This window comes from Anabrus simplex, chromosome 5, assembly GCF_040414725.1.
Source record: "Anabrus simplex isolate iqAnaSimp1 chromosome 5, ASM4041472v1, whole genome shotgun sequence".
Lineage (NCBI taxonomy): Eukaryota > Metazoa > Arthropoda > Insecta > Orthoptera > Tettigoniidae > Anabrus > Anabrus simplex.
In genome coordinates, this window is record NC_090269.1 from 96,797,108 (window position 1) to 96,824,489 (window position 27,382).

At 39.2% G+C, this 27,382-nt stretch overlaps 1 protein-coding gene across 4 annotated transcripts in view; it reads right to left on the reverse strand.

Annotated features, from left to right (window-relative positions):
• Positions 1–27,382, reverse strand: part of LOC136873792 (kelch-like protein diablo) — a 273,434-nt gene that overhangs the window by 158,553 nt on the left and 87,499 nt on the right. For all 4 annotated transcript variants that reach the window (XR_010860175.2, XM_067147027.2, XM_067147028.2 and 1 more), the window contains exon 5: positions 9,384–9,581. Coding sequence is in view for 3 of the 4 variants with exons in the window: in XM_067147027.2 (XP_067003128.1) it covers positions 9,384–9,581 (198 nt within the window). In the remaining variant the exon portion in view is untranslated. The remainder of the gene's footprint in view (positions 1–9,383; positions 9,582–27,382) is intronic.

Consider the following 27,382-nt stretch of genomic DNA (forward strand, 5'->3'; position numbering starts at 1 on the left):
ACGATCTATAATCTACAAGGCTTAGGAAATAAAAGAAGAGCGATAATCTGTCTTGAATTTCAGCACTCGCGGGTCAGCTGTTTCGTTCGTAAACATGGCAGGATTGAATGCTGCGGACATTGAAAGCGAGCTGAATTTAGGCAAAGAAAGTGACACAGAATCATTGAGTAGTGGTGGAAGTGAATTTTTAGTACGTGAAGAAGATATCAATGAAGATAATTTTAGTGACATCAGTGATTTAAGTGAAAACAGATATCCAGAAATCGGAACTCATGGCGATGCGCCGGCAATTCAGGTACACAAACATTTCGTTTCGTTACTCCGAATGATTATTTGGGTGATGTTGGACCTGTCCATAATTTGGAAAGTGGATCGTGAGAAGTAGATTATTTTTACATACATTTTTTACATATGAAACTGAAAAGGGGAGAAAGTAAAATAGTTCAAGTGGGTGATGTGACAGCTTTGGTTTGGCATGACAACAGGGACATCTGTGCTGTTTCCTCAAACTGTAATCCAAACGTCACAGTTGAAGTAAAATGGAAAAGTGGGAATGGAACTTAACAAGTTACTGTTCCATGCCCTTTAACAATTCATAGATACACAAAATACATGGGGGGTGTAGATAGATCAGATCAAAGAAGGTCGTACTATAGTTTGGGAAGGAAGACTGTGAAATGGTTGAGGTATATTTTTGGATTTGCACTGAACACTGCAATAGTGAACAGTGAATTATTGTTAGTTATTATGTCATTAATGAGAGTAGATAGAAAACAAAAGACACTAAACCACAAACTAACTTGTTTACAAGAAGCCAAACCCAAAGCCGTCAACTAGAACAGGAACACCAGGTTTTCTACCCCTTCGTTGACGAACATTCCCACTACAATTAACTTATCTGACACAGTTTTCTCAGATAATAAAATGAATCTCCTCAATAAAGGCATAAAATACAACAGGCCTAATCCACAAAAGGTCGAAGATGTAATCACCGCTATCGCAGAGACCGAATCTAATATTAACAAACAGATTCCCATAGAGAAACAAAACGATGTTAAATACGAAATAAAAAAGAAAATACCTACTCTCATTAATGACATAATAACTAAAAATAATTCTAACCTTTCAAAACAAAACCTAAAACTAAAATTAACAACAATAACGTCATAGTAACAAAGGCTGATAAGGGCAATACAACAGTTTTAATGAATAAACATGACTACATCAAAAAAACAGAAGAGTTCTTCTCCTTTAAAACCTACACATTAATCAATAAAGACCCCATAGTAAAAACACAACGCAATCTAAAAACACTTCTTAAAAATTCAACATTCCTACTAAATGAACAAGACTACCAAAACATGATCACTATGAATCCAAAATTGCCTACAGCAAGATCATTACCTAAAATACACAAAAAAGACATCCCCATCAGACCAATAATCAATAGCAGAAACAGTCCCACTTACGAAACTTCTCAGTTCCTCCACAAGTTCTTAAAAAACATTTTAAATTTCACAATGCAAATCCCATCAAAAATTCTATCGAACTTGGCGAAACTTTAAACAAATTCAATTTACAACCAAATCACGTCTTATGTTCCTCTGATATCACAAATATGTACTCAAATATACCCATCAACGAAACTGTCACCATAATAAAAAACAACCTCTCCAAACACAGCGCATTAAGCAAAATTGAAATAGACGAATTCATAAAGTTACTAAGTTTTGTTTTACACAATAATTACTTTACTTTCAACAACAAAATATATAAGCAAGAAGGCTTAGCTATGGGAGACCCAATCTCCGGCATTTTAGCGGACATCTACACGGACAATCTAGAACACAATAATATAGTAAAAAACATTAACGGACTCAGTTTATGGCTCCGTTATGTCGACGACACATTTGCAATTATTGATAAACAACTTAACAATAGTGATAACATCGTAACGTTTCTAAATGATTTAGACAATAATATAAAATTCACAAAGGAAAAGGAAAACAATAATTCAATCAATTTTCTAGACATCAAAATCACGCGAGTTATGAACAAATTTGACTTCCAAATTTACCGCAAACCTTCATTTTCTCCAATAACTATAAAAAAACGAATCTTTGCACCCAAATTCTCATAAACAAGCCACTTATTACAGTTTAGTATACAGAGCATTAAAAATCCCTCTTTCACCAAATAATCTAAAAAATGAATTAGATTTCATAAAAGAAACAGACACATTTAACGGGTTCAATCTAGATATGATCAACAAAATCATTAATAAAGTCAGACTAAAATTAAGCACAAACCTTTCTCCAATAAAACCCAACAAACCAAAATTTGCAAAATTCACACATACCAACCCAAAAATCCATCAAATCACTAATCCTTTAAGAAAACATGAGGTAAAATTCGCTTACACAACGCAGAATACAAATCGAAATTTATTTTTTAATCATAACTCAGTCAATTCAACCAATAATAAATATTCAAGCTCAGGAATATATAGACTCAAATGCTCAGTATGTAATTTTTCTTATGTTGGTCAAACTGGCTGCTGTTTTTCAACTAGATATGCAGAACATTAAAACGCCCAAAAACATAATAAGTTCTCTGCGATGAGTAACCACATGAAAGAAACAGGTCACAAATTTACTACAATAGATCAGGATTTACAAATTTTAAAAAGAATTGAAAAAGGTAAGTTAATGACAGAATACGAAAACTTATACATCTTCTTAGATCAACAGTTTAACAAAGACAAGAACTTAAATGATGTAGTAGACAACAAAAGTCCTCTTTATGAACAGATTTCAATTCTATTACAAAAACCATTCCTTCTGAATAATAAGTTTTACAAAATATTTAGCACCAAATCAGTAAACACGCCCACCAATCCAACACACACACCACCCCCTCCCCTCCTCCCACTGCCGACAACTCCTCCTCACGCGCAGCAAATGGGCCCTCAGCCACGCCTTCTCAAGCTCAACCCCCTCCACCAAGACTTCACAAATACAACACGTGTAGTAAGAGCTCGGCGACTGCCAGTTACTCTAAAACTCTCAACGTAAGCTAACATCTCAGCGGTCGAAGGGGTAAGTGTCAACACTCTTCATTTAATTTCAACTATTCAGCCCCTTAATTCCAATTATGGTTATTCATTAAATTTTCAAATTAACTCTTTAATGACAGAACTCATCATACCTTTGGCTAATCACCGAATGACAACAACGTTCCCTTCCAACTAATACGGTCACCTCAACATGCCCAACAGCAAAGAGCCGTACCCTTCACAAACTCTTAGCACATCAAAGAAGATGGTCTAATGATGCCTACAAAGACTTCAATATAGCCTATGGCACCAACATTTCCAACTAATATTATCTCAAAAAGAACCAGGCCATATGAAAATTCTTCAAAATCTATAAGCAAATACATGAAAATCAATATTTATTAACTTCAAGAACCAACGACCATCACCATTGCTCAACTTTCCATAAGTTTTTAACAATACGCCATGTGACAAGTAAATGGAATGTGTTTTCTGATTTTTATCTTTATTGTAATATCTTTTAATATGTCATAATCCTCAACTAATTGTCATGTTTTTAGACTCCAATATTATCACAAAAATTGTCAAGTAACAGCATACTACATTTTATATTGTAATAGTTGTTTAACAATCTCCAATACATTTTAAATGACATAGTTTTTAACAGCATTCATAAATTATTTCCAATCAGGTACCTGATCTATCCTAAGGTGAAAAATATGGCTGATGATGCCTACTATTGATAGGCGAAACATGTACCATCTAATATATTAATTTCATGTCAACAATTTTGATAAGGACAATGTCCTAATTTTTAAAATTGTATTGTATTGAGTAGGTGGATGAATAATAAAACATACAAGTTATTTAATGCACTAGCCATGCGTCTTGGTAGATGTGCTAGGTACCAACTGATGAGCCCAACCTAGCACACGGGGGTGAAACGCTGGCAACCAGGAATGAGTTAGCTGGAAAATTTATAATGTCCAATAATGGACCATATATACTGGTATTATAAATTTACTCATTCAGGACAAATATTTCAGATTCCCTATGGGAATCAACATCTATATCATCAGATGGCCAAGCAGGCATCAATCTTTGGTAATGAGACAAAGTCTCATAGTGCAATGGCACTGCCAGTGACTCCAAGTGGCCTACCCAGTAGCCTCCACGTTATGCACTAGCCATGCGTCTTCGTAGGTGTGCTAGGTACCAACTGATGAGCCCAACATAGCACATGGGGGCGAAACGCTGGCAACCAGGAATGGGTTAGGTAGAAAATTTATTATGTCCAATAACGGATCATTTATATTGGTATTATGAATTTAGTCACTCAAATAGATGCATATATAAAAGTTAACCTCACACAATTTTACTATGAGTAACAACCTTCATTACACAAGAAAGGAAGCTGAGAACTAGGAACACTTTCAATCCTTTTGAACAAAGGCCATTCTCACAGATAAAAAGTCATAAAAATAAGTAGATACAACAAAATAAATACATATATCCAGTGCTTTTTTTCTGGAAAATCTTCAACCAGTACTCACTCGACCCATCCAAAACACAGAATATTTTAGTCACAGGCTACAGTTTCTATGGTGTCATATAATCACTCTGTACTACTACTACTACTACTACTACTGGTAGCCAGTTGTAGTAAATTAGTTAAAAATTACTTTAAAACACATAATGTGCCCTTGTGTCTAACCCAATTTATAGTGCAAAACACATCTTAACCTAATCTTTACATCAACTTTCAGACTTCAACGTAGGTAACTATTATTTTAGTAAAGACGACATGACATTAGTACCTTTTCCATTACAGTAACTTTGAAATTGGACCCGTGTGTTTGTGCTGCCATTTCCACATGAAAATTTTTTGCTCTTTGTGTCGGTCACAAGATATCTTCCTTTCGATTTGACATATGGTGGAAGTTGAAACTCTTGTAGAGGATGACCTACCAGTTCGATAAATATACTATGTGATCAAAAGAACAGGACACCTGGCTGAACATGACGTACAAGTTCGTGGCGCCCTCCATCGGTAATGCTGGAATTCAATATGGTGTTGGCCCACCCTTAGCCTTGATGACAGCTTCCAGTCTCGCAGGCATACGTTCAATTAGGTGCTGGAAGGTTTCTTGAGGAATGGCAGCCCATTCTTCATGGAGCGCTGCACTGAGGAGAGGTAGCGACGTCGGTCGGTAAGGCCTGGCACGAAGTCAGCATTCCAAAACATCCCAAAGGTGTTCTAAAGGATTCAGGTCGGGACTCTGTGTAGGCCAGTCCATTACAGGGATGTTACTGTCGTGTAACCACTCCGTTGCAGGCATTATGTACAGGTGCTCGATTGTGTTGAAAGATGCAATCGCCATCCCCGAAGTGCTCTTCAACAGCGGGAAGCAAGAAGGTGCTTAAAACATCAATGTAGGCCTGTGCTGTGACAGTGCCACGCAAAACAACAAGAGGTGCAAGCCCCCTCCATGAAAAGCATGACCACACCATAACACCACCACCTCGGAATTTTACTGTTGGTACCACACACGCTGGCAGATGACGTTCACCGGGCATTCGCCATACCCACACCCTGCCATCGGATCGCCACATTGTGTATCGTGATTTGTCACTCCAACAACGTTTTTCCACTGATCAATCGTCCAATGTTTATGCTCCTTACACCAAGCGAGGCGTCGTTTGGCATTGACCTGCGTGATGTGTGGCTTATGGGCAGCCGCTCGACCATGAAATCCAAGTTTTCTCATCTCCCCCCGAACTGTCATAGTACTTGGAGTGGATCCTGATGCAGTTTGGAATTCTTGTGTGATGGTCTGGATAGATGCCTGCCTATTACACTTTACGACCCTCTTCAACTGCCGGCGGTCTCTGTCAGTCAACAGATGAGGTCGGCCTGTACGCTTTCATGCTGTATGTTTCCCTTCACTATCACATCAGAAACAGTGGACCTAGGGATGTTTAGGAGTGTGGAAATCTTGTGTACAGACTTCTGACACAAGTGACACCCAATCACCTGACCATGTTTGAAGTCCGTGAGTTCCGCGGAGTGCCCCATTCTGCTCTCTCACAATGTCGAATGACTACTGAGGTTGCTGCTATGGAGTACCTGGCAGTAGGTGGCAGCACAATGCACCTAAATTGAAAAACGTATGTTTTTGGGGGTGTCCGGATACTTTTGATCACATAGTGCATCAATAAACTCACAGTTGTCAAGTGCTAATATTAAGTTCATTTGCAAGAAACCACATTCACATTCAGAGGTAAAAATGGGAATGCCATTGATGTGTTTACAAGTGGCAGTAATGACGCTGGCATTTCCTTCTCGATAAGGAACTCAAGATAACCTCTTAGAACATGCCTGTGTTGAATCCTTAATTGCATACACAAATTTTGTACTTCAACTTTACCAAAAGTGACATTTTCCTGTCCATTATCTGTGCAATATTCAGGATATAGTACCTTTGGCTGTTCTGGTATTTGTTTGTCTTCTATTGTTAACAGATGATTTTTCATCCATCGACTTAAGCTGTCATAGAGAATTTCAGGATCAAGAGAGATTTTTGCGTTGGCAGCTCGACTTTTACTTATGCTCTTCTCCAGTGTAACTCCCTTGAATTTCAAATTCTCGGGTGCATTTTGAGCTTCACAATAATAAGACCTACTATTACATTTCTTATCTTCAAACAGAAGAATCTGCCTGAATATTACTTTATGAGTGTTATAAAGAGTCATATTGCGTGCTTGTAGTTCAACACTCAGTTCTGACAACTCTTGAAGAGCATCACACACAAGACCAGAAGCAACCCAATGAGTATTTAGAATTCTTCCAATGTGGTACAGTTGCTGGTCCAGATCATCAGAAATATTCTCTGGCATTTTTAGGTTACTACTGATATAATGTATAAAGTTTGTTAAGAAATCACTTAAAATGATTAATATGTGAACAGAAGTCCTTCATAACTACATCTCCAACAGAGAGTTCAAGTCTGTGGTTTACGTAGTGCCAAAACAAGACGTGGATATTGCTCCTTAATCGCAATCATTACGCCTTTCTTTTACTTAACATTAGAGCGGCTCCATCACATGTTACTGCAATAAGGTTTTCTTTCAAGAAATTCTTAAGAGAAACCCTGTTCATCCAAAACATTAATCAGATATTGAAAAATACCTTGGGCGAACACATCTTGCAACTCAACAAAATCAATAAATAGATTTGTAAATTCGTCCATATCAGGAAGCATTGTCCATGCATATATTATTAAAGATGATAATTGGCTAATAATAGTGCTCTCATCAATTAGCAATAACATCTTGCAATTAGATTCAATTATTTTCATCAGGGTTTTCTTTATTTCAGTTTCAATATGCTTAACTATGTTGACACAAGCACTGATCTAATGAAGAATTTGTCCCATGTCGCTACCATTCACTTCTTGGAGATCAATTTCAGATTCAAAATCACTGACTGCCTGATTTTCTTGAAAATTTTGTAGGCTGTTCTGAGGATTTTGGAGGTTATCCCTTTGTCATGTTCAAAAGCTTGAGTAAAAGAAACCTCAAGCGTTTTTATTTTGAAGCATTTATCTTAGTGGGAGCCTTATGAGCAGAACAAATTTCATGATCATGGATCTTTTTTTCATAGTGAAGTCATTTGATTTTGTTTTTAATTTTCACCAAAAGAAGTAATATGAATATTTCCCCATGGCTTAGAAATGTTCATATCCTGTATGTTCCTGTCCAGCCCATGTGCTACCATTCACTCCCTGCAGATCAATTTCAGATTCAAAATCATTGAATACCTGACATATTTTACAGCCAAGCATTTTATTTTTCTCATTTAACCAGTCATTTATTTTGCAGAAATTAGCTTTTTCCTGTGGAGTTCAACACTCAGGAAGATTTTCACTCACAACCGTATGTTCGGTAGCCACAAGATGCTCAGCTTTTACAGATTCGATCGCAGCATTTTCCCCAAATTTGTTTTCAGCACACTACATTCACTCTATTCACTCTCAGAAAATTTCAATTTCTTACCTGCCGGAATGGAAGAGAAGAACCGAGTGATTTTGGAGTTCATTGCATTTGTTAAAGACCATAGGAAACAAACCAATTCACGTACGGAATGCACAACACACGCAAACACAGCACACAAAGCAAAAAAACTGATCACAGTCACATGAAGGAAGTTAAGCAGCAAGCACATACAGTCAAAAGAGTAGTGCTATCGAACCGGATCGATATCAAATGCTTCATGATACGGTCAGCAGTAACTATGGATGAGAGTTAATCTATCGAAACTTCCTGATGCCATAATTCAACATCAAACAATGATGGCAGCACCTGTACGGAGGCAAATTTTAAACAATAAATTCAAATCTTCATCACAGTTTTACAATTTGAAGTTTTTTTTTTACAACTTGATTTACGTCGCACCGACACAGATAGGTCTTACGGCGAAGAAGGGACAGAAAAGGCCTAGGAGAGGGAAGGAAGAGGCTGTGGCCTTAATTAAGGTACATCCCCAGCATTTGCCTGGTATGAAAATAAGAAACTACGGAAAACAATCTTCAGGGCTGCTGACAGTGGGGATCGTTCCACGGTCTCCCAAATACTGGATACTGGACACACTTAAGCAACTGCAGCTATCGAGCTCGGTAATCCAAAGTTTACCAGTATGCGTATTGGAGTAATAAAAGTCTTGCATATATCTAAAGGAGCAATCCTTATCCATCATTTGGTCAAATCCAAAGTCACCTTTAATGAAACGAGGCTAGGACTTAGAAAGAAACAGCCATAATCCAACCCAGCATTGTACCAATTTTTAAATTGCAGTCCACTGGAAAGGAATAGTCAATAATTATTGCTGACTATTATTCTTTTCTTTCTCCTTTAAAAAAAAAAAAAAATGCTCTCTGTTCAGGGCGTCGACCTAGAAAGATCTTTTGCCCCTTAGCTATTACTTTGATTTAAACGTGTATCTGAGAATACAAAGGAGCAATTGACTGGGGCTTGGGCCATTATGTACAAAGTACCATAATTGGTCTCTAGCCCATGAGGCGTTGATCAACAGAACAATGCAATGGTGTCAATGAGAAGGAACTGAAATATAGTAGGATCTATACTCCTTATTGTATGGGTAGATATAATTATATACAATAAAATCATATTTGAGGGTAGTGATGCAAATAATATTAGACTGCAATTTAAAGCCTAAATTAGATACACAGCAAGGAAATAACAGCAGAACATGAATATGTATGGAACAAAATGTCTCACAAACATAAAAAAATGTCTGAAAGTTAGTTACCGTTACTGTGCCTGCATTGTTGCGATGCTTAGTGCGAGGAGTCTGGAGTTCTGCTCGACGATCTGGAAGCAGGTGGTACATCTTGGCCTCTTCCACTAGGTGACGACATTCTGGAGACTGTCTTACGATAGCCAAGCTCTCCACACAGTCATGTAAGAAATATGGACTCAATAAGGGAAGGCGAACATGTTCTAAAACCTGTAAGGTAAAGCAAAACTCTTATGAAGAAGGATACATGAATGAGGTTAAATTATTTCATTAACACTTTAGCTGCCTCTGTGGATATGGTAGAGTGTCGGCCTCCAGATACCAAGATATCTGTTAGGTCATCAGCCCAGAGGCTGGTTGGATCCTCAAATAGCACCACCAGAGGTTATGCGGTTATAAGGAAACCGCAAAAACCAATGGCAGCACCAAAATGAGGCATACTAGGCAAGACGAGGAGTGAGGTAATTTGCCATTGCTTTCCTCACTGGGTCAGAAAGTGCTACTGCAGCACGACTGACTCTATGAGCAACACCTTTCATAACACTCAGATGCACTAGTCGTGCTCCGAATGTCATTACTCAGCACCACCCATACCCCAGCAGCTTCCATATTGTCACAGTCATGGATGACACTGGGACTTCGGTGGAAGCTACACTTTACTCTGGCCTGTGCTAAGAGATGGATACAAAAGTACTGTATCCATCAAGAAATGGCAGCAGGCAACAAGATAGCGGGTGGCAGAGGTAGTTTGATTCTTGAAGGGCAGAAAGAAAAAAAAAGTCCATTCGACACTCCAAGTCATACAATGTCAGCATGTAAAAGAACCTGGTGACACATTGGTGTTTACCCAACAAAATTCATTCAAACTCAGCCATAGATGCCCAAGGGAAACTACTTACGTCTGTCATCTAGTAGACCTAGAGTAAAACGAAACATCAAAATTGACAAGCAGGCAGGCAGATAGCATCAAATTAAAATGACTGCACACAGTAGCCATATTATTATTATTATTATTATTATTATTATTATTATTATTATTATTATTATTATTATTATTATTAACAGTCAGGTCAGGTACATCCTGCTACCATATGTGACAGTAGACGGTACAACCTGCGACTGTCTGGTCGAGGGTTGGGCGGCTGTTACCGAACCTGAAAAACTAAGGGAGAACCAATGGCTATGGGCAGAGAACTTCACCCTTAGGGGGCTTGTTGAGGCCATAGTGTAGGAAATGACACATAAATTCAACTGGAAGCTGCTGCCTTGCAGATGTGGCAGGGAACTGCTAAAGGCTAAGGGAAATATCCCTGACAGAAAATTTTCTCTAACGTTAAGCCTAGCAAGTCAGTTGGAGAGTAACTGCAATCGCTTTCAACACTCATACGAGCCTCGGATGAAAACAAGGAACTCAGAGTACACAACAACACCCGCAGACAAATGCCAGGTATGATGGCTTACAGCCTGATGATAGGCCCGGAAAAGACAAAACACTTGAATAGGAACAATCAATGTACTGAGTTTGACTGGGAAATGTGAAGAGTTAGTACATATCATGGAGAGAAGGAAAATATTAATCCTAGGATTGAGTGAAACTAAATGGAAAGGTAAAGGGAAGAAAGAGTTGAGGAAAAACTATACCCTCTACGGGAATGGTAACAACAGAGAGATGAGAAATGGAGTAGGATTGATGGTGTCTAAAGAGTTAGATGGTATTACAGGCATCCAGTACATCAATGAGAGGATTATCAAGGCAACAGTTCACCTTGGGAAAGAGAAGCCGACACTGGTGCAAGTGTATGCCCCTCATACGGGTTGCAGTCAAAATGAAAAGAACAAGTTTGTAGAAGACCTAAATAAAGGGCGAAACATGTCCCTATAATTTAAATCACTTTTTATGTACTGAATAGGTGGAATAAATAAACATTAATATTTCTTTGACCTAGAAGAGACCATCAGTGAAGAGAGGGCAATCATCATCGGGGACCGCAACGCACAGCTCGGGACAAACAGGAATGGCTATGAGAAAGTGATGGGACCACATGGCTATGGGAGAAGGAATTCAGAAGGCAAACATCACCTAGACTTCTGCATAAGAAACTGTTTGGAAATAAAAAACAGTTAAATAAAAGAGTCAGTCATAAGATTACCCGTTACAGCTGGGATGGAAAGAGCAAGACGGTCATTGACTATGTCATTACAGATAAAGAAAAACGTAAACTTGTGATGGATGTCAAGGATATTCCAAGTAAGAACCTCAATAACGACCACCGGTCATTGGTAGCAGATCTGAAAGACATTAATATACCAAAGATAACAACCAGGAAATTACTTAAGATTACTGAAGATTGCAAAAGGACCGACTATCAGGACCGTATAAGAGGACAACTGCCTACAGGAGAAGTGGAGAATAGTGAGGTAGAGTGGACAAGATTTAAAAACACCTTGATAAAATAAGCAATAGAGGTTTGCAGGAAGACAAGTGCGAGACTAAGGGAAAAAGAGGCACCCTAGTGGAATGAAAGAATAAGATCTTCAATAAAGGAAGGGAACATGGCAGAACAAGAATGAGATGGAGAGAAATTCAAGCCAGAACAAGTAAGGGAAGAGGGCAAGATCAGAGACCTTGAGCAAGTATACTGGGATAAGAAGTTTAGAATTAAAAGAGTAGTAGAAGAGGAGAAGATAAAGTGCTGGGAGAAATTTACTCAAAAAGTGAAGGAAGACAGCAGAGGCAATATGAAACTACTGTTCAGAGTGATTAAAAACAAAAGGAATTCAGTTGAAACCATCAAAGCAATTGAGGATCCTAATGAAAACCTGGCCAGGAAAGAAGAGGACATCAGAGGGGTTCTGAGGAATCATTTTGATCACCTACTGAACAGGACAGAAGCAGATCAGAGAACAAAAGAACCAGCTGTTGAAACCTGCACAGAGGAACCTCCCATTACATGGGCAGAAACAGAAGCAGCCCTTAAGAAGACGCCGCAAGGGAAATCCCCAGGAATCAATGAAGTCAGTAGTACGGACATGATTAAAGCAGCAGGAGTCCAGGGTTTACAGTGGCTACACAGAGTGGTCAATTCTGTTTGGAAAGATGGCAAGATACCTACTGACTGGAGCAAGGGTGTCATTATTCCCCTGTTTAAGAAAGGAAATCCCCAAAAATGCTCCATCTACCAGGGAATAACACTCCTTTCCCATGGGCTTAAGATTCTTGAGAAAATCTTAGAGAGCAGATTGCGAGTCATCTTAGAGATACAGTTTGAAGAGGAACAGTATGGCTTCAGGTCTAACAGGTCCACAACAGACCTAATCTTCAATGTCCGTATGTTAATGCAAAAATATTGGGAAAAAGGCAAAGATATTTTTATGGTTTTCCTTGTCATTGGAAGGCATATGACAGCATTGCAAGAGAGAAGATATGGGAATGCCTGAGAAAAAGGAATGAGCCAGAGAGACTGGTGAGGAAAGTTCACATGCTGTACGAGAACTGTACCAGCTGTGTGTGATTGAGTGACAGACATTCATCTTGGTTCAAGACTGAAAGTGGAGTCCAGCAGGGCAGTGCACTATCCCCATTATTGTTTATCACCATCATGGATGACATAATGAAGAACATCAACATCAAGAAAACCTCTGGTGAACTACATGCAATGAACTTTGCTGATGATGTTATGATCTGGGAAGAAACTAAGGAACAAGTACAGTCGAGACTCAATGAGTGGAAGGTTAAGTTCCAGGAGTTCAATCTCAAGATAAGCGAACTCAAAACAGTAGTGATGGCAATAAACAGAGAGGGATGACCAGCGAACATCATGTTAGGAAACCATCCACTAGAAAGCGTGGAAAGCTTTACATATCATAGCAGTATAATATCTCGAGATACACTCGCCACAAAGGAGGTGGCAAATTGAGTGCAGAAGAGCTCTCACTTTTACCAGCAATACAAATACTCCTCTGGGATCCCAAAGTACCAACAAAATCAAAGCTGGCGATGTTTAATCAGGACTTCATACCAATCTTAACCTATGGTATTGAAACCTGCACCCCTAACTAAAAAAGACTCATCAAGGTTGCAGGCATCCGAGATGAAGTTCCTTAGGTCCACAATTCAAAAAACCAAACTGGACAAGTTGAGGAATGATGTGGTTGGGAAGGAAGCTGGGATTGTTACATCATTGTTAAATCAGGTCAGCATGTCCAGACTGAGGTGGTTTGGGCATGTAATGAGGATGGAGCCAACAAGGACAGCATATGTTAACTTGGAGACATGTGGCAGGGAAACGGATGGTGGGAAGACCAAGAACCCACTGGATGGACATCGTAAAGATGGACATTGCAGATCAGGGAAGGACACTGGATGGACATCGTAAAGATGGACATTGCAGATCAGGGAAGGACACTGGAGGACGTCATTAACAACAGAATGTATCTCAATAAGACAGAATGGAAAAGGCTTGCCAACAGTACCCGGGAAACTGGAACTGTACAATGATGATGATGATGATGATGATGATGACGACGATCTTCACCTCCTCATGATCATCATCATCATCATCATCATCATCATCATCATTTTACAATTCCAGTTTCCCGGGTACTGTTAATGAGCCTCTTCCACTTCTTCCTGTCCATATACAACTTGTCATGGAGAACATCATCCTCTGGTAACTAGATCAACCTTAATCATGTCCATCCATTGCGTTTTAGGTCTTGCTGCAGGTCTTTTCCCCTCCACCTGTCTTTCCAAATTTATTCTGGCTGTTCTTGTAGGCTCCATCCTTAACACATGCCCGTACCACCGTAGTCTGGATGTGCCGATTCGGTCTAATACAGATGTCTTTATTCCAGCTTCTTTCTTCACCTCCTCATTTCTTGGTCTTCTGGATGGTGGATCTAAGAAATTTCATCTCTGATGCTTGCAGTCTTGATGAATCTCTTTTTGTGAGGGTGCACACTTCAATACCATAGGTCAATACTGGTATGAAATAGCTGTTAAACATCATCAGTTTGGCCGGTTTTGGAATCATGTCATCCCATAAAAGTGTTCTTACTTGTTGGTAGAATTCTGATCCCTTTTGCACTCTGTTTGTAAATTCCTTTCTGACCAAATTATCACTGGAAATTACACTTCCAAAGTAAGAATAACTATCCACACACTCTAGTTGGTGGTCTCCTCTGTTGACTGCCATCACCACTGTCTTGGTCTCGCTGAGGTTATATTCCTGGACCTGGGATTTCCATATGTTGAGTCTGGTTTGTACTTCCTTCTCTGATTTTCTGTTTAACCTCAAATCACGATATCAACAAAGACCACTGCATTCAGTTTACCTAACTTTTCCTTGACGTTCTTCATTATATTGTCCATAACAGTAGTGGGGACAGTGCACTTCCCTGCTGAACTCCACTCTTGGTCTCAAACCATGATGATCGACCTTCCGAAATTTATACACAGTTAGAACAGTCTTTGTACAACATCTGAATTTTCCTTACCAGTCCTTCAGGCACATTTCTTTTCCTCAGGCACTCCCAGATCTTATCTCTTGTAACACTATCATAGGCCCCTTTTATATCCAGGAATACAATGATCAGGTTCTTGCCTTTCTCCCAATACCTTTCCATCAGCGTGCGGGTGCTAGAAATTAGATCCATTGTTGATCTGTTACTTCTGAATCCATATTGCTCCTTTTGTAACTGTGGTTCAATGATGGTTCTCAATCTCCTTTCTATGATCTTCTCTAGAATTTTCAGCCCATGAGACAGCAGTGTTCTTCCTCTATAGTTTGTGGGTTTCCGTCTGCCCTTGCTCAAATCTGCGGGTATTTTGTTGTCTAACCATACGGCATTTAGTACTCTGTGCAGCCACTGTATACCCTGGAAGCCTGCTGCCTTTATCATGTCCGCATCCACTTCATCTGCACCTGAAAATTTTCCTTTAGGCATAGATTTTAAGGCCGTCTCAGTTTCTGTCCAAGTGATGGAAAGTTCTTCATTGTAGGCTTGGATTTCTGGTTCTGTAATTTGTTCTTGAACTGGTCTATTCAGTAGGTGGTCGAAATGGTTCTTCAGGACTTCTCTCATGTCACTTTCTGTCCTAATCAGATTTCCATTTTCATCTTCAAGTGCCTTTATGGTATTCATTGGTTTCCTTTTTACCTCTGATAACGCTATTCAGTAGTTTCTTATTGCCCCTGCTGTCTAACTCCAGTTTCTTGCCTTGGTCTTTTCTTCTGTAACTATCCTTTTAATGTCCAGTTTCTTGTTTCGATATAATTGTTCGAGGTTTCTGATCTTTGCCTCGTCTCTAGTAGGATCCAGTTTATTTTTCTCCCAATCCTTTTCTTTCCGTAAGAGATTTCTTTCCCTGATTGCTGCTTTCACTCTTTTATTCCACCAAGTTGTTTCCTTCTCCATTGTTTTCATACTTGTTTTTCCACAAACTTCAGTTGCTTCCTTAACTAATGTGTCCCTTAGTCTGGTCCATTCTGCATCTCCATTCTTCCTTCATCTCTTGGTAACAGGGTTTTTATCCGGTTCTGATACTCAGTTCTCTTATCTGTTTTCTGGAGTTCTCACACTTTGATTTTTGGCATTTTCCTGTTCTGTACTTTTGGCACATAGGTCCGCTACTAATAAACGGTGGTCACTGTCAAGACTCTCGCTGGGTATTACTCTGACATCTGTTACCATTCTGCTCCTTTCTTCATCTGAGATGACATAATCATTTAATTACAGTCTTTTGTAGTCCATCTGAACTGTATTGTGTTATCTTATAGCCTTGTCTCTTCATGAACCAACTATTTTTCACCTCCAACCCATTCCTCATAGAGAAGTCAAGGAGATGTTCACCTTCTATGTTTCGTCCACCATATCCATGAGGTCCCATTACGTTCTCATATCCTGTTCTATCTGTCCCAATCTGTGCATTCAGATCTCCTATAATGATTACTCTCTCTTTACTAATAACTTTTTCCAAATCATCAAAAACTGGTTCTTATCCTCTTGCCAACATCCAGTTCGAGGTGCATAAACCTGTACCATAGTTAGTTTTTCTTTCCCTAAATGCACAGTCACCTTTATTATTCTCGCACTAACATACTGAATGTCAGCGACTTCTTCTAGATCTTTACTCATGATGAAACCAACAACATTCCTCATCTCTTTGTCATTTCCATGCCAATACAGTGTATACTGTTTTGTTAATTTTTTCATTCCTTTCCCTCTCCATCTGGTTTCACTCAGCCCCCATTAATTTCCCCTTTTCCATGAGGTCCACTAGTTCTTCACATTTTCCATTGAGACTGAGTAAGTTGATGGTCCCAATCCGTGTTAGTCTCCTCCGGGATTTTTGCATTATTGCAAGACCCTGTCTATCATCAGGCCATAAACCATCATCCCTGACATGAGTCTGCTCATGCTGGCATCTTAATTTAGTTGATAAATGCGTTCCGAAGCTCTTATGTGATTTGAAAGCAACTACAAATAAGCTCTCTTACTGGCTTGCTAGGCCTAAAGTAATTGAGGATTTTCTTTTGGGGTTTACTCCCTTAGCCTTTGAGGATCCCTCCTCATCCCACAAGGCAGGGTGTTCCATCTGTAACTACCCCCAGAGGAATGGGTTGTCTCCTCTGCCAGCTGCACCGTACCGAATCATATTCTCTGCTTTTGCTGCCGTTGAGGTCTTCACTCGTTACCCTGAGCTGGGACCCTTTACCAGATGTTACACACCGGGTCAGTGTGCTCTGGGACTCACATAGGCAGGGGCGCCACTCCCTGGGCAGGGCTGCCTCTAAGAGGGTCCCTACCCGTTACCTGTATGATTACCATTATTATTAACATATTCACTGCTAGTAACACTTATAAGCATGCTCGGTCACTTGTTGCACAACACTTATTATTCAGTCTAAGTTGGCAGCTATCTGTGTATTTGTACTCACACTTAACGAAAGCCTTAAGGAACATTTCATGGCAGTAGTTCCATTTTCCTTTTTAGACATGAAATGAATGTGTAATTAGGGTCAAGGTTCCCTGGCCAAAAAAGTTTGATGTGATGCTTTTAATGTAATGCAAAATGTTATTATAGCTCAAAAAGTATTATGTATACGGGAATGTTACATATGTTATTTTAAAGTAGAAAGATAATGCACATAAAGTGACCATGGTAGCTGATGTAATACCCATGCCATCACAAGATGGTAACACAGTGAGGGTATGTTTTTGGTGGTTGAAAGCCAATTACCACATGGTGACTGGCTTTTACTACGTGGTGAAGTCCGGCCCCATGGCTAAATAGTTAGCGTGCTGGCCTTTGGTTACAGGTGTCCCGGGTTCGATTTCAATTTTAATTTTAACCATAACTGGCATGGGGGCTGGGTGTATGTCGTCTTCATCATCCTTTCATCCTCATCATGATGTGCAGGCCGCCTACGGGCGTCAAATCTAGCGAGCCGAACTTGTCCTCGGACACTCCTGGCACTAAAAGCCATACACCATTTCATTTCATTCACCACGTGGTAAAACCAGGCATGTAGATGTTGCACAGGGACAAAGGGGAGTAATTCGTTTCAATGTGAAGAGATCTTTCAAAGAACACCAGAATTGTTAAAATGTGACAACCTTTTTAACCAAAAGTTTTGCAACTGAAAAGTGAAGAATTTTAGCATTTTTACAAAAATGTTCAAATATATGATTAATAGTTGGATAAAATCAGAGGCATCTAGACTCAATACGGGATCAAATACGATGAAAACAACATTTGCAGATCAAATGCTAGTTGCTTACGTCGCACCGACACAGATAGGTCTTATGGCGACGATGGGACAGGGAAGGGCTAAGAGTGGGAGGGAAGCGGCCATGGCCTTAATTAAGGTACAGCCCCAGCATTTGCCTGGTGTGAAAATGGGAAACCACGGAAAACCATCTTCAGGGCTGCCGACAGTGGGGTTTGAATCTACTATCTCCCGAATACTGGATACCGGCCGCACTTAAGCGACTGCAGCTATTCAGCTTGGTGCAGATAAAATGAGATGGCTAGACTTTTGCTCGAGATCAGTGGCTTGTATGAGTGGGTGGATCTTGTTGAAAAGGCACGGTGTTTTGGAAAGTAATAAGATCAATACGGTTTATACAGGGTCTCTCTTATAATAATAATAATAATAATAATAATAATAATAATAATAATAATAATAATAATGTTATTTGTTTTACGTCCCACTAACTACTATTTAAGGTCTTCGGAGACGCTGAGGTGCCGGAATTTAGTCCCGCAGGAGTTCTTTAACGTGCCAGTAAATCTACCGACACGGGGCTGTCGTATTTGAGCACCTTCAAATACCACCGGACTGAGCCAGGATCGAACCTGCCAAGTTGGGGTTAGAAGGCCAGTGCCTTAACCGTCTGAGCCACTCAGCCCGGCGGTCTCTCTTATAAACCCAGATCGAGCGCACGGTGTTTGTTCTCTGCACTGCAGCAGCTGCCTCAGTCCAACTCACGTGGCGCACAGCTGCCCTGCTTTAAGCGTGTATACAATCACATGAAATCTTACCTTATAAAAGATTCTGAAAGTGTCATCCTGCATAATGTGGGACTTCATAAAGACTATTAGGATTTTCTGCACACCAATATCGAGAGTTACGACTGTTCATACGACCATTAAGATGAAACCAGCCATCATCCGAAAAGAACACAAGCTGTGGGTCGAATAAACATTCATTCAATGATGCAAGTTACCACTCACAATATCTCACTCTTGTGGCTGGATCAGCAGGTTTTAAAAGGTCCATAACCTGTAAGGTTTGATGTGTAACAGCTCTGTAGCTCTGTGTGCAGAAGAAACCGGAACCCCAACTTGTTGTGCTAATTTTGTGAGTGATTTATTCAGTGATTATTCAAGATTCACACCAATGTCATCTAGCATTTCCTCCGTTAAAAGTGTTTGTGCGCGCATATTTTTTATTGAGCACTGAGGCAGTAGTTTCAAATTTATTTACAATTACGTGAATCTGTACTCATGAAGGTGGCACTTCGCCAGGAAATTGCTGGACAAATGCATCGCGTACCCATCGAGCCGACTCGTACTTAAAATAACTTTTACATACGAAAATACGGTGTTGCAATGATAACTGTTTCACCATGTTAACAGCTGTGATTCAGACTGGCTATTGATGCTAGGTCAAACATGTGCACACTCCTTGCAAGGTCATGAACTATGCGCATGTACAGCTGCTTAGGTCTCAGAGTAGAAACGCCCCGGGACAGTCTGGGTTTATAAGAGACCCTGTATTAGAATGACACCATTTATTACAAACGTACATCACAGATGAATACAGTGAAACAATACACATGGAGAATTGGAGAATAATTGTGACGTGTCAGAATGGAAGAGAAAACATAGTGTGTATGTGGTGCTACTTGATGATGCTCCGCCAAAGTCATATGAATATCGTTAATATTCTGAACATCCCCTCTCGAGGGCTGAACCATCTTCAACATTTCAGAGTGTGGGTTAGAGTGAGTGTTACAGTGAGCTGAGGCGTTGGTTGATATCTGAACTTGTCAGAATAGACTTGAGTGAGAGGGTAGTCGGTCTTGTCTTGTGATAAGTGAATAACTTTTTTTTTTACTAGTTGCTTTACGTCGCACCGACACAGATAGGTCTTATGGCAATGATGGGACAGGGAAGGGCTAGGAGTGGGAAGGAAGCGGCCGTGGCCTTAATTAAGGTACAGCCCCAGCATTTGCCTGGTGTGAAAATGGGAAACCACGGAAAACCATTTTCAGGGCTGCCGACAGTGGGGTTCGAACCTACTATCTCCCAAATACTGGATACTGGCCGCATTTAAGCGACTGCAGCTATCGAGCTCGGTAAGTGAATAACCAGTGTGTGGACTGTTGATATCTGTACTTTTCAGAATCGACTGTGTGATGGTGAAGTGTGAGAACTTGTTGATATCTGTACTTGACAGAATCAATAGTAAATTGCTTCAGTGTGTTTCCTTTAATAGTGTAGTCATCATCATGGTCAACGATGATGTGTTTCCTTTAACTCTTTCATGCTCTGTGGGATACCTACTTCCCACTAATTTTTTTGTGAGATTAAACCCACTGGGATGTATAATTCCCACAAACAGTATGTGCTGTCATCTAGCGAAGAGTCCAGGAAACGTGAAAAAAATTATAGCAATGAAGTTCTTTGACTCGTGTGTCTGTCAAACATGGATATCTGACCAAGAAGGCTGTGAATTGATGTAAACAGAGCTGAAAGAGCGCAAAATCGAAGATATTTCATCCTTACTTCTGAAATCCGTGTACAGGTATGTTTTATTCAATTTTTAGGTATTGATAGTTTATCTTTAAATGTGCTACCATCATATTAGATCATAAATAATGAATATCTATAGAATTATAGCCCATTTAGTTAGTGGGAAATATATTACCATTAGTCTGCTCATATGCCATGAGCACGTGTTACCCGATTTTTATTACAATCATATATACGTTTTAATTTTTATAAAAGGTCATATATTTATCTCTAAAGCATATATACTTAGTCACCTCAAGTATCAAACTATGTGGATCATTTACTATTATCCCAATATATTTTCCTTTATCATAACCTTTGTATGACAAATGTGAAATATTTTCAGATGGCTCGGAAAGGGTTGCCAGATCTACTATTACTGGAGACTTTGTATTCTCTTCCTGATGGTGATAACGATGCTGAGGAGGAACAAGATGAAGGTGCAGTGGCAAAGATGGCTAATCTGTTTGAATTCAACTTGATGGTACTTGAGGAATGCATTGATGAGTCCACAGCCGGTTATGGAGGGGAGACTCAACTAACTTGGAGTCACTGATCAACTGACATTTAGGAAAGGATTGGCTCTAAAGCTAATTGATGGCTGCATTCAAGAAAGCGGAGAGGTATAGTGGCATTCTAGGTACCAAAGTGAGGTGTTACTGGAGTACCTGATGATATTCGTCTGTCATAAGTAGGTATTCATATGCCAGCACAGGGAAAAGACTGGTGTAGATGTAGGCAATGTACAAAAATTGAGGAGAAACGCTCAAGATTATCTGTTTGGCTTGTCGAGTACCACTTTGTGCAGTGCCTTGTTTTTGCTCAATTTCATGAGTAGTAATCTACCTACTAAGCCAAAACATTCGGACTATCAGTATGCAGCACTATAAACATTACAGTGATGGTTGAAAATTGATTACGATCTGTGTGTCAAGTTGTTACTCTTCTTTTTTGGAAATGTATTGTTTTTATGTTTGAGAATACATGTACATATATTACTGTGTTATTATTGTTTATTTCTGAGCATCTCAATACCATAATTATCAATTTGAAATGCTAATGTAATCACAGCATTATAGCACGGAGGAGACCACTGGGACATATATTTCCCACTAATTTTTTTTCAGAAATGACTCATGGAAAAAATATAGACAATGTCCTGCTCCATTATATGGTTCCATTTATTGATGTTTAGCAGCAAATTTCGCTAAAAACATTAACAGAAATAATTTAGTCACGAAAGGGTTAATAGTGTAGTGCTGTGCATAATTGTGTATAACTGTGTGTTGTTAAGAAATAGATGTAGCAACAATAAAGTGGTTTTAAGCAAGGAAGTTAACGCCTTGTATGATATTTATTTACACCAAAATAAAATCGCATTGAGAATGATACTATATTTTTACGATAACAACAAAGTGATACGGATCCTACTTTTTCGTCTTAATCCATTTTGCTTGTGGGCTTTCTGTAATTCTTGTACTTATATTTTCGTTCAGCAGTCATACAGTTTTGCATCACGTTTCAGACACTGCTCCTTGCGTCACTTTCTTCAACAATTTTTATGCGTAATAACCCGAGCTTTGGAAGTTCGTCAGAAGATTCTATCACGCAATGAAAGTATTTGAAACTGACTGGCAAGCTATAAAGAAGTAATATGGATAACGAATCATCATTGATTGCCATGTCCATACCATTCAGCTTCACCACAAAGTCAAAAAATGATCGCGTATGTCCCCATCTACACCCATTCTTTGAAGTAGAATCTGGTGAAATAATGCTGCCTTCCATGCTGGCCCCTTCAATTGGTAAATCGACTCTAGTTTTAGCCACAGTTCATGCAAACTGACACAAGCTTTTACCTGTTTCAATTGTGAGGGCTGAATTGCCAAGATGATATTTGACATTGCTTCACTGTCACATTCTTCTCATTCTGGAATAGCGGCCTTGTTCTCGGCGGCCAGTTCAAGCTTAACCTTTGTCCCAGCTACGCACGTCCACATACGATTTTTTACTAACACAGCATTCATGTGAATTTTCCATGGGTCAAAGTTGTCCTCTGATGTCTCCATGTGCACCATACTTGAAGTGTTCATCTTCACACATTATTTCTTCGCAGAAGACACTTGACTAAAGGTTTAACTCAACCTCGTCAACCGTGTGCAACACAATATTTCCATGCATCTATTTTTTCAGTGTATTTTATCACTACACATTTAAACACTTTCCAAAAATTGTACAAGGAAAATTCAAGTCCATACATGTAATAAAACTGTACAGATTGGTTTCCTTTTCTGTCAATATGTGTGCTTCTCTGTCGGTTCTGCCGTAACTCTTGAATGGCTTGACTGATTTTGATAAGTTAGTACATGCAAACATAGGTTCAATGCATCCAAGATATACTACAATATCCAGTCTCGATCTTTTAAGGGGGCATTGCAGTGAAAGATAAAGTGAAGCAAGTCAGAGGAAAATGAAGTGAATGTGCTGTCTGCAGGGTTAGTTCTATTAAAAAACAGAGTTCAACAAGGGCACTTAAAATTAAATTTCCTAGCAAAAAGGTTACATAAATTTTGTTCCTAATTCTTAAGTTTTCAAGGGAAAATGCATTCCTGTGTTTTGATGCAATATTTATCGAATGAAAACCAAAATAACAGGTAAACTGCTAGTCTTAGAAACAAAAGCAGCATACATACAGCATTTAGATTTACATTTCCTGTACAAAAGCTCATCCAGTTTTGATCACGCTAAGATATAACTCTCATACAAATGATTAACTCTAATTAGTCATGCACAGTCTTTCACACTGCATGTTGTGTATCTTTCCATGCATTCATTGTTGGTAACTTGAGTTTTTACTTTCAATTAGAGAATGTAATGGTGATGATGATGATGATATTTGTTGTTTAAAGAGCCCTAACAGCTAGGTCATCAGCCCCTAATGGTACGAGGTGCAATGAAATGAAAATGAAAACTTCAAAATGTGTCCACTGACTATAATATAAAACGAATGGTGATGAAAAAATAACATGAAACAAAAAGAATTAGTGTATCTAATTCACAATGTCTTAATTACTGGGATGATACGTATTATCTAAAGGAGTCCAAATTCTAGGTCACCAGCCCCTCATAATAGTACTAACCACTGGTAAAGTAGAACCATGGTGTGCCTCCTATAGCGGTACTAATCACAGGTAATGTAGACTCATGGTGTTTCTCACATGGTAGTACTAATCACAGGCAACGTACACCCATGGGGTTTCTCATAAAGTGGTACTACTCATAGGTAACACAGACCCATTCTGAACACAGTGGAACTGACCAGTGAAATACACACGATCATTATCACAAACAACACCCAGACTCGTAGTGTTTCACACATAATGGTACAGCTCCTATGTAACGTAGACCCATGGTTTTTCCCGCAAGGTGGTACTAGTCGCAAGTAACGTTGATCCATGGTGTTCCGCATGTAATGGTACTAATCACAAGTATTCTCTTGGTTCTAATGTCATCATCTCTTGGTCGCCTATTATGACAGGTGGGGGATACCATGGGTGTATTCTTCGTTTGTGTCCCCCACCCACAGGGGGTATTATTAGAGAATGTTTTTGGTAGCAAAGGAAGGAAGGTAGGTAGGTAGGTAGGTAGGTAGGTAGGTAGGTAGGTAGGTAGGTGTGTGTGTTTTTTGTAATACCCGTGTGCAACTAGTTGTGGCTGCCGAATTTTCTGTCATTATCGTTGCAATTCGGCTGTGGTGTTTTTTTTTCTAACATCTTGATGCAAGTATTAGATCTCGTAGTCGGTATGTTTCCTACTGCCTGATGTTCAAATTCAAGAGCTACATTCGAAAGCTTCCCTTCACAACTGAAAGTGCAATTCCAGCAGCTTGCTGGCATTCCCGACAGGCAAAAATAATGACAAAGCCACAGGTGAACCTGAAAGATGAAGTTTCTGTATATGGCGGCAGAACAGGAAGACGAATGCTATGTGTGCCATCTGTCGAAAGTACATCTGAAAGGAGCATACAACAATGTACTGTAAAGTGTGCACTTCCGACAATGGTAATGTAACAGATGAGTACAACAGCATCGTATGACTTCACTTTATATACACATTGAGGAGAGGTTAGGAACTGAATCTAGGCTTTTAAAATGCAATACCCTCTAAGCAAACATTCTGGGGTCTAGTGTTAACACGACATGATAATGCATTTAGGACGGAGGACGCTCAGACGGACCGAAGGACAGAGGCTACAGATAATAAAAACGAGTCAATCTGAACAAGTGATTTTTCCATATTAGACAATCTACCATATAAGCTCTGTTTAAGAGTCCACCACAGATGAAACAAGAGGAGTTCCCATAATAAACTTAACATGCTAGTAAGAGTGTAACAAGATGATTCAAGTTTTACATATTGTACAACACAGTGTGTATTTAGCATTAAGACTCACAACAAGTGGACATTTCTAAATCGTCATGCTATATTTTAATGAACTTTTATTTTTCACAACACAGCACACCATCTCTTACATACCACATTTTCTAGTAATGTTTTAGAATGTCTCTTGTTAATCTGTTCGCCAGCTGAAGGAAGCCCACAGGGAACCGTGACATATTCTGGTGTTATAAAAAATGTCTTTTCATTATTTATTAACAGTGCAAAGCCTTACTTAACAGTGTATTGAAAGGTGGAAATTTTTTCTAATGCAATCATCCTTTCATAGTCAATAGTTACTGGAGTATACCTCTTACATTTCTTAGTCTTCTTTGATGCTGTTTTGAGGGTGCCACCCTCAACAGAGAAAGTAAGGGTTCTGTTTTTGGTCCCACAAGCAGCTAGGGAAATAAAAAATCAACCTTCGGCAGAGCTCTGCATGCCTAAGTAAAGCTGCATACTTCAGAGATAGCTCGGTATCTGGAGGTGGGCCGCTAGCGACTACTCTCCCAAGTAGCCACGCATGCTCCTTTCAGATGTACTTTCGACTGAAAGTGCAATTCCAGCAGCTTGCTGGCATTTCCGACAGGCAAAAATCATCAAAACCACAAGTGTACCTAAAAGATGCATTTTCTGTACCTGGCAACAGAACAGTAAGATGAACGTGTGCAATCTGTCAAAACTAGGAAGAAAGCTCCACACACATACATTGAATCATAAAATGAACACACTATCTGAGGCAGAGAGCCTGGCTGGACAGTCAGAGAGATGAAAATTATGGAGATTAAGACAGGAAAAAAAGAGATAGAAATGAAGAAAATAAAGCATAGGCCCCTCTCAGGCAACACGGGGGACACCTTGTTGGTCTGGCCCTACTCCGAGGCCAATCCAGCTGGGTAACCCTGAGCTGGCATAGCCCTTGGGATCAATGAGCCTCCACACCGACATCAAGGTCCTGCTGTCCCTATAGGCGGCAACGTATCACAGTCAGTCATGTCACTGGAATAGTTTAAGCAGTGACACATTATTTCTGGCCTGTCACACTGTGATTATAAATTTGTTCTTGCCGATCTTCAGACTTCAAAATTCATACTAGCTGTATCTTACTCCAGTATAAATACTAAGTGTTGTTAGGTAGTACAGAAAAAGGTCATTCTCCCTGTAACATGGGATTTACTCAGCATCAACCTGAACAGCATTGCAGACAAATTTCTTTCATCAAAGGGTTTTATTCAAATTCGGCTGTCTATCTTAATCCTTCATGCAATGTCTGAATACTGCTCTAGGAGCAATTGGTAGAACTTGGTTCAGGGATGTCTTGGAATATTATTTATTCAAATTAGATTTTTTAAATCATAAAATTACTTTGCAGATCACTCTGAGAAAGTGAAAATGGCACTGAACTTCTATTCTAAACCTACTATTAGTATTATGTATGTTTGCTCAATTCTCGTCAGTCTTCCAAGGAAGTACATACTATGCCCATCATGTCTGTGCCTTAGTTCCAATACCAATAATTAGTACGGGACGTTATATTCAAATAATTGTACCCGATGTACTTTGGAAATTTGTATTTTAGGCTATTTACCTTGATATTTACTTTTAATGACTACAGTTCTCTTATGGTTGGGAAAGAACTTTGTAATAATTTTTATAAAATTTGTTTTAAATTAAGTTTACTAAAGTTTTCTTCCTTTTGAAATTTAAGAAACTATATATCAGATTGTACCCTTCTGGTTTTAATATCAGAATAACTCACTCCTGCTTTATATTTAATGTTCATTGGTATGCAATACATAATTTATTTCAATCTTGTAACAGGAAAAGACTTTTTCATGTTTTTCATTGTGCTTAGATTATGGAAAATTAAACTCTTCCACTGAATACTCCACTTTATTCTTGAAAATTGTGCGAGTTTTGAGAGTACTTTAATTATACATTTTGTGATGTGTTTAGATTATTCTTCATTTTTCTCTCTTTTTTCATTTTTCATGTGCATTTTATATTAGTTCAAAACAGACATAATTCCTTTGAAAGAAATTTAATGATTTATCTATATAAACTACTAGCTGTAGTACCCGTCCTTGATGGGGCAATTACTTAATATGAGCATGATTATATTTTTGTTCACCCCTTCATACTGTTCCCCAGATTCTGAGGTACTTAAGTGGCCATGCCTCTTCCTGTCCGCAGCTTGTCATGATGAACTCCATTCCTTGCTCTCTGTGGCCCTTTGCAGTTTCCTATTGTTTTGTTTTGTATTCTTGCTGAT